General features: G+C 55.2%; 3 protein-coding genes across 3 annotated transcripts; 2 read left to right on the top strand and 1 right to left on the bottom strand.

Annotated features, from left to right (window-relative positions):
• Positions 1-1,203: 1,203 nt before the first annotated feature.
• On the top strand, positions 1,204-1,812 carry GCG54_00005271 (uncharacterized protein; the record flags this gene model as incomplete). Its single annotated transcript, XM_045405298.1, has 1 exon — positions 1,204-1,812. One exon carries the CDS (start codon positions 1,204-1,206, stop codon positions 1,810-1,812), a length of 609 nt encoding a protein of 202 aa, XP_045268889.1.
• A 7,388-nt stretch (positions 1,813-9,200) lies between these two features.
• On the top strand, positions 9,201-10,939 carry GCG54_00005270 (uncharacterized protein; the record flags this gene model as incomplete). Its single annotated transcript, XM_045405297.1, has 6 exons — positions 9,201-9,302; positions 9,451-9,531; positions 9,637-9,661; positions 9,722-9,821; positions 9,871-10,106; positions 10,197-10,939. 6 exons carry the CDS (start codon positions 9,201-9,203, stop codon positions 10,937-10,939), a joined length of 1,287 nt encoding a protein of 428 aa, XP_045268888.1.
• A 754-nt stretch (positions 10,940-11,693) lies between these two features.
• On the bottom strand, positions 11,694-13,324 carry GCG54_00005269 (putative transporter; the record flags this gene model as incomplete). The annotated part of the gene is made up of 2 exons (XM_045405296.1): positions 11,694-13,036; positions 13,084-13,324. 2 exons carry the CDS (start codon positions 13,322-13,324, stop codon positions 11,694-11,696), a joined length of 1,584 nt encoding a protein of 527 aa, XP_045268887.1.
• Positions 13,325-13,887: the final 563 nt, after the last annotated feature.

Here is a 13,887-nt window from a genome sequence, read left to right as displayed (position 1 = left end):
AGACGGGAGCACCCGGGCAACCGGAGATAGAGAAGATGACTCACGCAGGTAACAAGCCTGCCGGAAGTTTCCGTATGAATCTCGAATCAAAGATTCAAGTTCCATGCCTGGAAGGGTGTCCACCTCTCCGAAAAGGAAGTCACTGGCCAGGCCCCTATCGTTCGCCGAATTGAGAATGGGAGACTCTAGAAGGCGGAGAGCAATAGCATTGTGTATGTAAGAGAGATGTCTTTACTCCTCAAAAAGAATTACAACAAGAATCCAAGACACCTATATCATTGTTGCCGGTTCGTGAAGCAACATTCCTCAACTCTCCCTGTGTAGTCAGTCGGCCCGCGATCTGGATCACTTCCGGCCCGAGCACGATTCAAGATGACGGGCAAAATTCTACAAGAAGAGTGACGCAAAAGCTTTAGTCTGACGTCGCTTGAATTCCACAATACACTAGTTTTTACCGCCATGTAGTCGGTGATCGCGATACCCGAGCAGGCTTCTCGTGACAGTTCGGACCGCAAACAGACGATCCTTCCCCGACGCAGTTCAACGTCCACTTAGCCCGATGCAACAAGTCTTCATCATCTTGACCCTCCGATCAACGAGTTCCTTTCCTCGCAGAGCTCTAGACCACCTCTCCGTAATCAGCTGCTCTTGCGAATTAGTCCTAGCGCCTGTCACTTCACCCCCCGCAAAATAAGCACCGCCTTTGACTACCGGCCGGATGCAGCCAGACCGTAGCTCCCGGATTCGGAGCTGTCGACTGCGGATCAAGCCCGCCTCTTGCGTAGCGCCCGTAAGTGCGAGCAATTAACCTTACGTCCAACGTAGGCTGATGGCCGTTCTAGCCCTGTGGCTCACTTTGGACCCTCGCGGATTGGCAGGAGCCTGGATTGCCTAGATGTGATTGAGTGAGACACCGCAGAGGGCAAGCGATGTCTCGGAAAGGCTTGTTGCTCGAGGTCCGCGGACGATTAGGGGTCGTCGGGACGAGAAGCTGGCCGGCTTGGGGTTGATCGGCGCCTGCATACGATGATAAATACGGTCCTTCTGTCCCTTCTTTGCAAAGAGAGAGATCACCCACTCGATCAACTCCAGTCAACAGCCGGTTGGACAGATTTTCAACGCTCAGCTCCAGATCCTCTCCATTACCGTTTCTCCAGAAACGAACAACATCATCGCCATCTCTTGCATCTACTCTCAGACAAAATGCATTTGTTCAACGTCATTACCTCTTGTGCTGTACTCTCCACAGCTTCAGCGGCTGTCATCCCTCGGATACTGACGGAATTCGAGCCTAAAGGGGGAATGGGCACTTTGCCCCAGATCATTCCAACCGCCGACACCATCATCACGGACTTGACCGCCCTTGACAAGGCCATCACAAATCTCACCGAAGTCCTTCAAAGCCCCTCCGGTGGCATCATCAAAGCAATCTCCGACATCTCCTCTGTCATCTCCCACACCATCTCTATCCAGTCCGCCAACCGCCAGGCCATGTTGGACGTGCAGGAGCTTGACACCGTATTCTCCGCCTCAGATTGTTCGTCCATTATCAACAAGCTCAAGAACGATGTGTACCCCCACGCCCAAACGGCTCTTAACTATCTTGGACAGGCCAAATCCGAAGGCCTTCTCAACGCTCTGGCCTCGAAATTCGCCGTCCTGCCATACCTCAATGTTCTTAGTAGCGAATACGACGGCTTCGGCTCTGGTCTTCTCAAGTACATCGACGCGGGCTCCCAGGCTGAGGCCAAGAGCGTCCTGGACAATATCAAGAATCTCTTGGCCAGCACCATCTCGACCTACTCCGGCTGATTCTCCCTGCGGAAAACAGACTGGTGATGGGAGGGACTTTCTCGAGCAAAAGCTGCGTGTATCTTAGGGAGCTGATGATGGATCAGGCTTAGCCGAAGAAAATGGTATTTTTCTTTTGTGATGACGGTTTATGAATCTTTGCATTAGGCATTAGCGTTGATGTTAGCATAATACCTACCTAATAAGCGTTTCCAATCATCCCTTGCAATAACGTCTCGTAGGCGATGCGTTCTTAGCGCCGCTTGTGCATTACAACCGGTGATCCCGACCGAATTACAAGGTCTAGATTTGTGTGAGACAGTTTTCAGCTGGGCTTGGAAGGCTTGAGGTGCGCCTCGGTGGAAAGTTTTCGCAACCGGTACGTGGCCGCCTCAAGTGGCCATTTCCGGCGGCAGTCACAACAAAATGAAGATTAGCCCTTCATCCAATCTCAAACAGTAGAAAATGTAAATGACAGTCGGATGTAATGGGTTTTCCATTGCAGAGGACGTTCCATTTTGTCAGCAAATTAAGTCGATTGAAGACTTGCCGGAGATTTGAGCATGGCAGCTAGGCAAGGTCATGCCACAGAAGCATGACCAGCATCACATGAACACAATCTTTACGTATGCAATACGTGATCAGCTACGCCACATAGCGAGAATAACCTTTGTTCGATATTATACAGCAGTTTTAATGGCGGAATAGAAAGGCTTTGGTGGCACCGGCGGTTGTGCGACTATAGTTTGATAAAAAGGGTGGTACCTAGACAGCGCATGATCTCGATCTATCAATTTAAACTGTGGACTTCGGTTTGATTGATCGAGTGAAATTAAAGCCATACGTAGTTTGAGGTTATTAATGTTTGTGTTCATTAACAATTACTTAAACCCATTGGAAAGCTGTTACAGAATTATTGTCAACTTACTGATACAGAAACAAGACTATCCCTTACTTCGGCGGGTAGAACATGTTCCCAAAGCTGAACACGCCTCTGTAGCCAGTTCACGAGGCAATAAATCGTCTCTGGTTGATATGGCTTCATTAGAAGCCTGTGCGTGGCCACCGTCACCACTGGTGATCTACGTGACTCGTTGCAGAAGTCGGAGGCACCTGTATCATGGCCGTTCAGTAGACAAACATCGGCGAGAAAAGGAATTCTTACCGATGTAAGCAAATACTAGCCAAACGAAAGCACGCGGCGGCTTAAAATGGTGTCGTTACAGCTGAGGATGGCGTTCGGGTGATTGGCGCTCAACCACCTTTTGAGTTACTTCTTCATTTTATGATAGGCATGGCAGAAACACCTCATTCAAGATATGTTACGAAATGATTTGAAAGAGCTTTGAGTGAAGTTCATGTTGTCACGATTCATCGCTCAACTGCCGGTCCACATGACTCAACACAGCCACCAAGTCTCTTCATATTGAGACCTGTCAATTCGTACCACCACCTTCTTGTTGAGGGAGATGAACCCTCTCACTCTTCTGCAATAGCGGAGGCTAGATTTGAAGTCATACATATAGCTATGCCATATTCACGAACGTTTAGACTCAACTGACTAGGGATATGGCCAAAAGGACTCACCTGCAGCGGATGGGGCACGAAAACTCAGGTAACTCCAAGCGCGCAGCAAGGCATCATACCGCCCCATCCCATTTGCCCACATCCCGAATTGCCCTGCTGGGCTGAATTACTTCCACCGGACGTCGAGATTATGTCCACAAAAGGAAGAAGCTTGATTTAAGCCAACTTGCAATTACCGAATAACAAGGCCACCGACGCAATGACGATGGTGATGTATCACTCAGCAGCATCACGGTATTGACTAAGCCTGTGCGAGGCGCAGACTCGCCGACTCTCGGCATACACACATTGGATACACGTGAGTGATGCCAAGCACCGGCCACAGCAAATCAGCAGCGGCAGCAGGAGATGACATGACGGGACATCATGCCACCAGGCCGCGGCAACAACCTGACATCGCCTCGGGATAGTGATACTGTATGCGAGCAACAGCGACAGCAGCTTTTCTAGTTTGCCGTTGTGGTGAGACTAGGGCGGGTGGAACGTCGCAAGATCCGAAAGCGAAAACTCCAGGGACGAGTAAGTTGACCGCACATCTTTCGGTCCGCGAGATTGCCAAGAAATCCCATATCACCACACGTTATCGACTTTCATCAGGCTGAGGCGTGTTAAACAGACTGGTTACTCTCAGTTGGTCTCCCAGTTTTCTTAAGCTTAACAAAGTGAGCCACGCGATCTCGGCGGTGGCCCATCTGCGGTGATTAATATCACTCGTGCAAGGGGGGATTTTTAATTGTCGCCTGGTAGGATTTTGATCATCGGCAGGCTCAGCTATACGGATTAGAGTTGAAGCGGTGGCTGGGCGTACAAGGCACCTGAGCAATGCATAGTCCAATCCTTGACTTTATCTCTCTGGTGGAATTTGATGGTTCGGAACCTATCCGTGGGCAGGTCGCCCAGAATCATTGAGAGAGAGGAAAAAATCAATTGCCGGAGCGAGTGTCCGGCCGCCGCGCTCTGAGCTGTCGCGACATGTCTTGGCGCGCGGGGCGATAGTGTGATTTAGTTTTTGCGCTGCTGCAAAGAGAGGTTGCAGCAAACATCTGGCGGTGGACACAACGGTATTCTCTGTTTGGGTGTGTCCCGTCCGTTACACTTGACTGTACTCTGACCCGTTTCCCGCTTGACTGCTTCATTACAAAGAAGATGATCTTGCCCATGTCGCTCTGTGTGTCAAATCTAATGTGTCCTCTTTGTGAACCTGCTGCTCTACGGGATACATCGCTGGGGTTTCGTGACGGAGCCAGAAATCAACTCTGTCGTCATTCTGACAGGGGCCGTGGCTCCGAACAGACGGGGGAACATTTTTTGGTCAGTGGCTGCCTGTAGTGCGTGGGAGGCTGGAATGGAGGCGGGATGGAGGGGGGCACGGGCTCGCGGGAATTAGACGAAAGGAAACGGTCCATCATACTGTTCAGAAGCAGCGCCCGTTCAAAGGAGGACCGGATCCCCGATGGATGGATAGACCCAGCGCCGTTGGATCGGCAGGCGGCCCTGTGATGAGAAACGCCGCGACTTCGTGCCTGTGAGCTGCTGACAGGACCGGCCTCATTTGAACGTCCTCCGGGCCCGTGGAAGGGGATCCGGGGGTCCGAGTCAGGGGGAGGGCCAGGGGATTCTGGAGGTGACAAGACGGAATGACAAGACGGTGGACGAGAACGGGGATATCGGAGGAGGGGACACAGCCTGCCCCAAGCAACACTGCGAGAATAAAAGTCTCCAAAAGGCCAAGAGACCAAGACGCCAAGACGTTGGACGTGAAAAACGTGGAGAGAGGCGTTGGGAGACCGAAGAGCGAGCAGTATCTTGGCCCTGGGGGCTTTTGGGGAGGGGGAACTGGAGAGGGGAACGGAGTGCCCGAGGACGAGTGACTTCAAGCGCCTTGTAAAGCGGAGGCCTCTGGCGGAGAATGAGGAAGATCTTGCACGCTTCTTGGACATGCCAACCCCGCTTTTCTTTTTCATCGGTGGCTCTCCCATTGCTCTTGGCAGACAGTCAAGCTTGGCGGTAGAGTCACCGGAAGTCACTGCATCGGCGTGTGGACAAGGACGAGTGACTTGTGTGAGCTGTGAGCTGTATGCTTGGCTCGAGTTGAGGTGAGCGAGTTGTGTGAGTGGTGAGTGAGCGTTGCGTTGCACACTGCGACCCGCGTCCTGCATCTGCGTCCTGCGGCCTCAGTGTCCTGCGTCTGCACCTGGTCTCGTTCCATGTCAACAGACAGCCTACTGCTGGAAATGCGACTACTGCGGCAGGCTGCTCTTTCTGGGCTGGCCGGCTGGGTCCCTCACCTCCAAATCCGCATCGCCCGAGTCCTCCTGCTCATCCATTTCTCGCCTCTTCTGTTCAAGTCAGACGGTTCCCGTCACCGGGCTGGACGGGCTCCCAGCGAATGGGCATGGCTGGCTGGGGCGGCACAACGTCCGTTTTGTGGGTTGATAGGGTCCACCGATGCACACACGGAACGAGAATGAAGAGGAGAAAAACAGCAGCTTGCACCCGCGGAACGGGCCAGGGCACTCCGAGAGACGGCCGGGTAATAAAGACCGACCTTACAGCTTGTTCGTCAGACGAGGCACGAGGGATGATTGGGGTTGATGGGACATAACATGGAACATGGAGTCGACGAGGTGAAGGATGAATGATCGACTCGATATGTTGGTGACAATAGCGCAGGCGTCGGCGAATATCATCAGCCGGTTGATCGCTCCAGGATCACAATGCCTCCTCGCACATACGCTCCTGCAGACCGGGACAAAATATTGCCAAAATTTCGGTCGGATGTGATAATAGCCTGCTGCAAGAAACAAGGCCGCCACCAGACCCTCAATCGCATTGATGCCAACTCCGCTTGGCAGGCATGTCTTAAACGTTGGGTGAAGCCGCTCATGATGGGCACCACCCCCAACCTCTCTGGCGCCACACGCACACACACACTTTCAGGTGTATCTGGGTCTTTCTCTCGCTCTTCCCCCCACCGCCTTGGCGAGTGCTGCTCTGAGATTATCCCCGGGTGCATGTATGTGTGCATCGTGACATTGCCAAGCGGTGAACTGTAGCTGGCCCAGCGCTGCAATGTTTGTGTGTTGATGATCACCACACTGTCTCGGTTTTATTGCGAGTCGCACGAGCCTCAACCTGCGGGCGGCACATCAGTCTCGCGGGTTCATCAAGCGAGCATCTTCCTTTGACGAGGCACCGCCGTGAACACTTTGGCAAAGATGCAAAATGGAAAACCCGGGAACACCGTATCGGAAACGATGGAACAGTTGCGTCCCATTCTGAGAAACCCCCGAGGAGAGAATCGAAGCATTTTTCGAGGTCCACCGCCCGGCATGCACAGAACCGTCCAGGAACAGCTTGGAGCCGGCGGCAGTGCAGTGTAGCGTAGCGGTACGCGGGAACTCTGACAGGTCGGCCTGGAGCCCGACAACCCATGAGCATTCTCCATTTCTTCGAGCAGTTGGTCTCCATCAAATCCATGATCCATCGTTATCCCAACCCCATGCAACCTCTCTGTCTGTGTTCTCTGGTCCTCTGCGGCGTGGTGATCGATGACCGGAGGAAGTGGACGATGTGGTACACCGGCTGCGTTTCGATGCCGGTGATTGGGCAGGGCGTGGGCTTGGGGGCAGGACGATGGAACCAGGAAGACAAGCACTATCGTGCTGGCCCTGCCCACCCCACGCATTTCATTGAAGAGGGACCTGGTGGTGAGTGGTTTTGATGAAAGAGCAAGGGCGACGAGAGACCTGAGGCGACGTCTGGGGCGGTGATTGGGGTCTGTTGGGAGTTTTCTAGAGACTCAAGCCGGTTCTTGGGTCTTCATTGCTTCAATTTTCCAATGTTCACGAGTCAATTGTAACAGCAAGATTCTCGTCCAACATGAAGAAACATCGTCTATCTTCACTGACGGAGGAACAGTGAGAGAGAAATACGTACCGAAGAGTCGAGTGTCCACAGACTTCAAGGTGTGCATCCGCTAATACTGTTTGTGTTTAGCATCATTTTCCTTCCACCTTCCATGATTCCACCGCCATGTACCCCGTCGCACAACCAGCACCGAGAGATACCTCGTTCCGCTCCTCCCACAGCTTCCATCGAATCATGACGTCCTAAATCAGCCTTCCGCTTGGCGTTGCGGGGCAGGTCTGGCCACTGTAGCCCAATGACAACGGCGTCTTGCTGAGAGGGAGACTCTGTTTCTCTGTTTGCTCGTGCCGCTAGACGCCAGAGAAAGCAGCAGAACAGGTTCAGGTTCACTTCACTCTGCGGTCTACACTAGCTGGGTCTGCTGGTGTGTCTGGAGTCTGAGTCTCATTCTGGTCTGGTCTGGTCTGGTCTGCTTCTCGACACTGCATTGCATGCCGCCGCCTCCTCCTCTCTGACCTTTGGATCCTTCTTCTTGCTTGGTCTCTTGGCCCTCGTTGAAGCTTGGCAGCGGTGCTCTTGGCGCAATCTTTGGGAAAAGGTTGGAGGGCCCAGCTTCATGGGCCGTTGTCATTGGACATTGTGACCCGTTTCTGGGTCCAAGATACCCAGCTTTCCTTCTCTTCCCCCTCCACCCCGGTCACCACCGACGCCAGGCCCTTTGCCAATGCCAGGTTGCCGCCCCTCGCTCTTTGCTTTTGCCCCATCCATCGTCCCTGCTGGTCCTGCTCCGGCTGCCGCTGGTTTGCTGGCGGCGGGCGAGTGATCCTGTACATACTCTACACAAACAAGCCCAGCCGGCCCAGGTATTCATTCGTTCAGCCAACAATATCAGCGTAACAGACGCCTCCAGCCATCATAATCGTTTCTTGCATGCTCTGTCTGTCTGCCCTTGTTTGCTGCTGCTGCTGCTACTGCGGGATGGAATCGGGATAAGCTTGTCTGTGTCTCTCTCTCTGTTCCCATTCATTCAATCTTCCATCTGTCCCTCCATCCACCCAGGTCCCATTCCCATTCCCATCCATCCATCCATCATTGTCCCATCCCATCCCCGTCCCGCCCATGACCACCACCACCGCCAGGCCCTTGTCCATGTCCATCATACCAACCGTATCTTCCGATCCCTCGCCCCAAGGAACGCTCTCCGCTCTCCGCCCTCTCCCACCACCCGACCTCGACCACGCCCAAACCGAACCGTGCTAGACTCAAATCTGTGCTCGTCCCAAAAAATTAAACGGTTCTACCCAACCCGACCGACGGAAGGGAAACTCAACCTTGAAAGCAGTCCACCACCAGACGAAACCGAATCCGCCAGGCGACCGGTGCCAACTTTCTTTCAAGCTCCTCCCAGCCCAGCTCGTCCAGCTTGTTCCCAGCAATCACCACCACCACATTCGTAGCATCGAACGAACGAAGCGTTGCATTGGGGAAAACCTCTGCTCAGTGCGCTCAGCCCTTAGCCTCCGCTATTCCGTTCCGCCCTTTGTGACGTCGATTGGCGAAAAGGAAACGATTCAACACCACCACCGCCAGTCCACTACCGGCTGCACACAAGACCACCGCGCCCCCGAAACATCATCCCATACCGCATCGTCCGCCGCATCGCGACTAGACGCAGCCAACGTCCGTCCCTCTCGAGTCGAACATCGCGAACGACGACGTCGACGCTCGAACAGCTGTATTGCAGCTCTACTTCCGCGAACTCTCCCCGTAAACCGCCGCCGAACCTGCCGAGCGAACCTCGAATCCCGCGCCTCCCCCTCTCTCCCCCCTCTGGTTCGAACAAAACAACACCCAACACGGCCGGCAACATAGCGTCTCGCCAGGGATCGGGCCAGACGACGAGGACTCTTCCCCCCGAACCCAAGGGGTTTAAACACCTCACCTCCTCGTCGATGGCTTTTTTGACCAAGAACATCTGGCCCAAAGATGGGAGGAACCGATCGCATATCCCGGCCATGCCGGTGTGGATTGCAGGCGTCAGGATAGCACAGCTCGTAAGGAAACACCGCCACCACCCGCTCTGCTCCCGGCCTCGATGCAGCACGCGACCTTGTACGGGAAAGATGCATTTGCATTCTGGAGCTGGGCCGGGCACGCTTTATTGAGGAACGTTATGTTGATGGTTTTTTTGTGGAATTGCAGGTCCTCTCGATTGCGACATTAGTGGTGACCGTGTACGGCCTGACCACCATGCAGAAAGCGACAAACTATCGCAGGATAACGGTATGGCTCTTGCACATGAACAAAGCTATCTTGCGCCTGGACAAATGCTCCTGTGCGCGCGGAAGGAACCTTTTTGGCTAACGTATTGCGTCTTGTAACTTGCAGTCCTTCAGCGGCACTGAAGGTTTCCGTATGTCACACCACCCACGTCTGCTCATCATCAATCCGTGTACTGACATTGTGTGGACAGCGCTTTCATGGTTTGCTTTTGCTTGGACCTTCTCCTACCTGGCATGGCTAGGCGTCGCAGTAATGTTCATCCCTATGATGTACAATTGCTGGGTGCATCTGTGAGTTGTCTTCACCCTTGGTCGCTGCGCCGTCTCTAACGAATCACAGTGGTCTCGAGCTGCTCACCGTCGTCTTTTGGATGATCACCATGGCTCTATTGGCCAGCCATGCCGACGATCTCGACTCCCTCGATGCCTTCATCGTCACTTTCGGGCCCAAGTATGAAGTGTACTACAAGATGAATGTTGAACCTTTCGCCGAAGGCTTCGTAGCCGCCACATATGCCGGGACTGCCCTATCGACCGTCAATTTCGTCCTTTTCATCCTCACCATCGCAATCTTTGGTGAGTTCATACCCCCCGCTCATTCACGCATCTGTCGCGAGATTTCGTCTCAATCCCTTGGCATTGAGAATACCCAACTGACCTCCCCAGGCCGCGCCCTCCATGCTTACCGCAAAGCCAACCTCGAAAAGGCCCCCAGCACCACCGACTCTCAGAAGACGATCCAAGCCGAGGGCGACAAGATGGTCGCCTCGCCGCAAATGACATCCGCAATCCCAGCATACATCCACTGGCAACACAACAACAACCAGTACCACCCGCAACACCAGCAGACATACGCCTACTACGCCCAGCCATACGCGCAATCGCCGCACTCGCAAACGAACCCATCCCCGCCGAATTCCGTACCGCCGCACGGGTTCCAGCCGGCGTACTTCCCCAACCCGCAATGGCTGCCCCAGCCACCACCACCTCAACACCAACACCAACACCAACACCAACACCAACCGCAACCACAACCGCAACAACCGCCCCCTGAAGGTGGCGTCTGGCCACAGCAGAACTACACCATGTACCAGCAGCAAGTGCCCATCGCCCCCCAGCACACGGGCCAGACGGGCACCGACCTCGGCACGCCACAGTTCCCGATGGTGAGCCCCGTGGCCGCGACCAAGTCCGACTACCAAGGCGTCTACCCGACACAGCCCCCGGGAAGCACGACGACGGCCGGAGGGGTACAGCACGGCTACATGGCGCCTCCGCAACCGCCGCCGCCGCCGCCACCGGCGCCGATACCCGGCTCGGCGCAGTCGCCGGTCGAGTTGAACGACGGGCTGGGCGAGCCGGGCATGCCTGCGGAGCTGCCGAACGATCCGCCCAGGTCACCGAGGTGACAATGATCATGAGATTTCTTTCGGCACGGTTTTGAAATGGGCAAGACTAAGCTGGGGTTTTGTTTTATTTTTCTTTCTTCATGGCCCGTGTTAGGTCACCCGGCACAAACGGATCTTTTTAACGAATTTCGGGGAAAACGACTTTTACGGCGCACAACTTTTTATTCAACCTTGATTGTTTATTTCATTGGGCGCGGCAAGACATATGCATAGAGAACGGCGTTCTGGGAAACAAACTACTGGGGGAAACCGGCGCAAACAAGGGCCCGCATGCACGGCAGCTTAAGCGTGGCTCTGGATTCTCGCCAACCTTTTTTGATCGAATTTATTTTCTGAATTTCAACGGCCAGGGAACAGGGCTTGTGGAACCTTCACCTTTTTTTCACGACGAACGGGGGAGCGGGAGCAAACCAGGCCGGCGGAAAAAAAGAAGCGGGACAGGGGGCCTCGTTGAGATTTTTCTTTGGAACCAACCGCGGCGAAAAAGAACGGTTTGCCTTCGTTGTATTTCTAGTTTAGATGGACGTCCCCTTTGAGGGGTGACTGGGGTTCATGATGCTTAATCCATGACAAACCCTCCCGATTTACGACCGATCGGGAGGACCATCTTTTGACTCATGCTGCTCGTACGAATTTCCGTGACGTTTTTGTGAAGGGATTTGTGATGAAAAATGACCACAAGTGAAGGAGGGAAGATCATTCGATTACAACTATCATTACGTATATCAGCAGTGGCTACATCTGCCGCAGGTCCTCAGTAAACATAGCGGAAGTACGGGTTCTCCTTGTCGGTCAAATCCTGGAACGCAAGCTTCGCCCTCTCTTCTTCATCAACCGGCAACGCATCGCGCTTCTTATTCTCGCTCCAGAGAACATAGTACAGCGCCCCCGAGGCCAGGATGCAGATGACGTAGCAGATGATCAGACCCAGCCAGAGCTCGGGGTAGTGCGCGGTCTTGCTCTGCGACTTGACCAGCTGCGGCCCGACGATGTTGCCCACGCAGTACGCCACGAAGATGGTCGCCGCCATGAAGCTCTTCTTCGTGTGCCCCGCGACGTTCGACATGCCGAGCGTGATGATCAGGCTCACCACGCCGCCGAAGAAGCCCGTCAGCGAGTAGCCCACCACGGGCGCCGCGGCGTGGCGCGTCCACGCGGACTTCCAGATGAGCGCGCAGCCGGCGATGACGGGGAGGCAGCACACCACGAGCATGAGGATGCGGATGTTCGGGATGCGGGTGCCGAGGTAGCCCGTCGCGAGGATGACGAGGAAGCACAGCCCGCCGAGGGGGAACTGGAACAGGATCGACTCGAGGGAGGTCCAGCCGAAGGTGGACACGATGAGCGGGCCGAAGCCGGAGACGGCGCCGTTCATGGTGTAGGCGGAGGCCATCATCAGCGCGACGAGGTAGACCTTCACGTCGGCGAGGGCCTCGCGGAGCTGGGCGGGCTTGAACTTTGTGCAGCGGACGCCGGTCTGGCCGTAGCGCAGGCGCTCGACGGCGGCGAAGCGCTCGTCGGGGGTGAGGAACCACGCGGAGACGGGGGAGTTGGGCAACGCGAAGCAGAAGACGCCGAAGAGGAAGGTCAGGCAGCCGGCGAGGAGGTAGATGTACTGCCAGGGGCGGAGGGTGCCGGCGCGGATCTGGGCGAAGGCGTAGTTGAGGGCGCCGCCGACGATGGTGAAGAGGCCGGTGGAGGAGAACCACCAGCTCTGGCGGAGGGACTGCTCCTGCTGGGTGTAGTAGCCGGAGATGATGCACATGAAGCCGGTGGGGATGATGGACTCGACGAAGCCGAGGAAGAAGCGCTGGGCGTAGAGGCCGTGGTGGGAGGTCACGGCGGCGGTGAGCATGCAGATGCCGGACCAGAAGACGACGACGGCGCCGAGGATGCGGCCGATGTCGAAGCGCTGGAGGGCGTAGGTCATGGGGTAGAGGCCGGCGAGCATGCCGAAGTAGAAGAGGGAGGTGGCCCATGAGAGGCGGGAGGTGTCGACGCCGCCGGTGGGGGTTGGGACGGAGAGGTGGAGGTCGGAGGTCATGCCGAAGAGGACTGCTGAGCCGAGGATGGCTTTGTCGTAGTACACGAGTCCGTCTGTTGAGATGTTAGATGAGATAAGGCCGAGGGAATGAAGTACGAACATCCAAAGATCATGGCGGGTATGAGGAACCAGTCAATCTTGCGAACCGCGCGGGCGGCGACGGCGGGGTCGAAGTCTTGAGTATGTGTGCCGACCATCGCGAGGGCATCGTCGTCGCCGGCACGGGGCGGGTGGCCGTCGGCCGGCGCGGGAGCCTCGACATCGGCGCCCGCTCCGTCGTCTAGGGGCCCGGCGGCGGCTGCTGGCCCGGCGGTGGCGGCGACATGCTTTTCGGGGGCCATCGCGGGATGAGACGAAACCTCGCAGCGAGGACCTTGTATCCGAAGAGGAGGGAGGATACGTAGCTGACCTCGTTACTTTCTGAGGAATCGAGACGGATTCGATGTGGTGGATGAGTGAGCTGAACTCTGGCTAGTCCCTTTTTCACTTTGTCATTGGCGAGGGGTCCCTTTGCGCGGATTGTAGTATGGCAAAAGTCGCCTCAGGACAGGCTGGGATGGCGGTGGTTATGTTGGTGGCAGCTTGAGATGAAAAATTTCATGAGCGAACCATCTTGGCGATGTGGTGACGGACTCTTCCGCCGGTCTTAATTAACTCGCGGCTCTTTTTCTTGACATTCAATTCCACGTCACACCTGCTTTCGCTTCGACGATCGTTGGTTCCCAGCGGAGAGGTAGCGAAGAATACCTGACAACCGGGGGTCGCCAAAGCCATTTCCAACCGCCATCCTGGACCATTTTTCTCATTGCGATCCGCTAAACGGGTCTGGGAATGGGCGGATTTGGGCAAATTTTTGCAGCGTGCATTCGGTGTCTCGCTTGGGCTAAAGAGGGGACAAGAGAGA

This window comes from Colletotrichum gloeosporioides, assembly GCF_011800055.1.
Source record: "Colletotrichum gloeosporioides strain Lc1 chromosome Unknown consensus_15, whole genome shotgun sequence".
Classification (NCBI taxonomy): domain Eukaryota; kingdom Fungi; phylum Ascomycota; class Sordariomycetes; order Glomerellales; family Glomerellaceae; genus Colletotrichum; species Colletotrichum gloeosporioides.
Note: the sequence above shows the minus strand (reverse complement) of the source record. Positions and strands in the feature narration are given on the sequence as shown.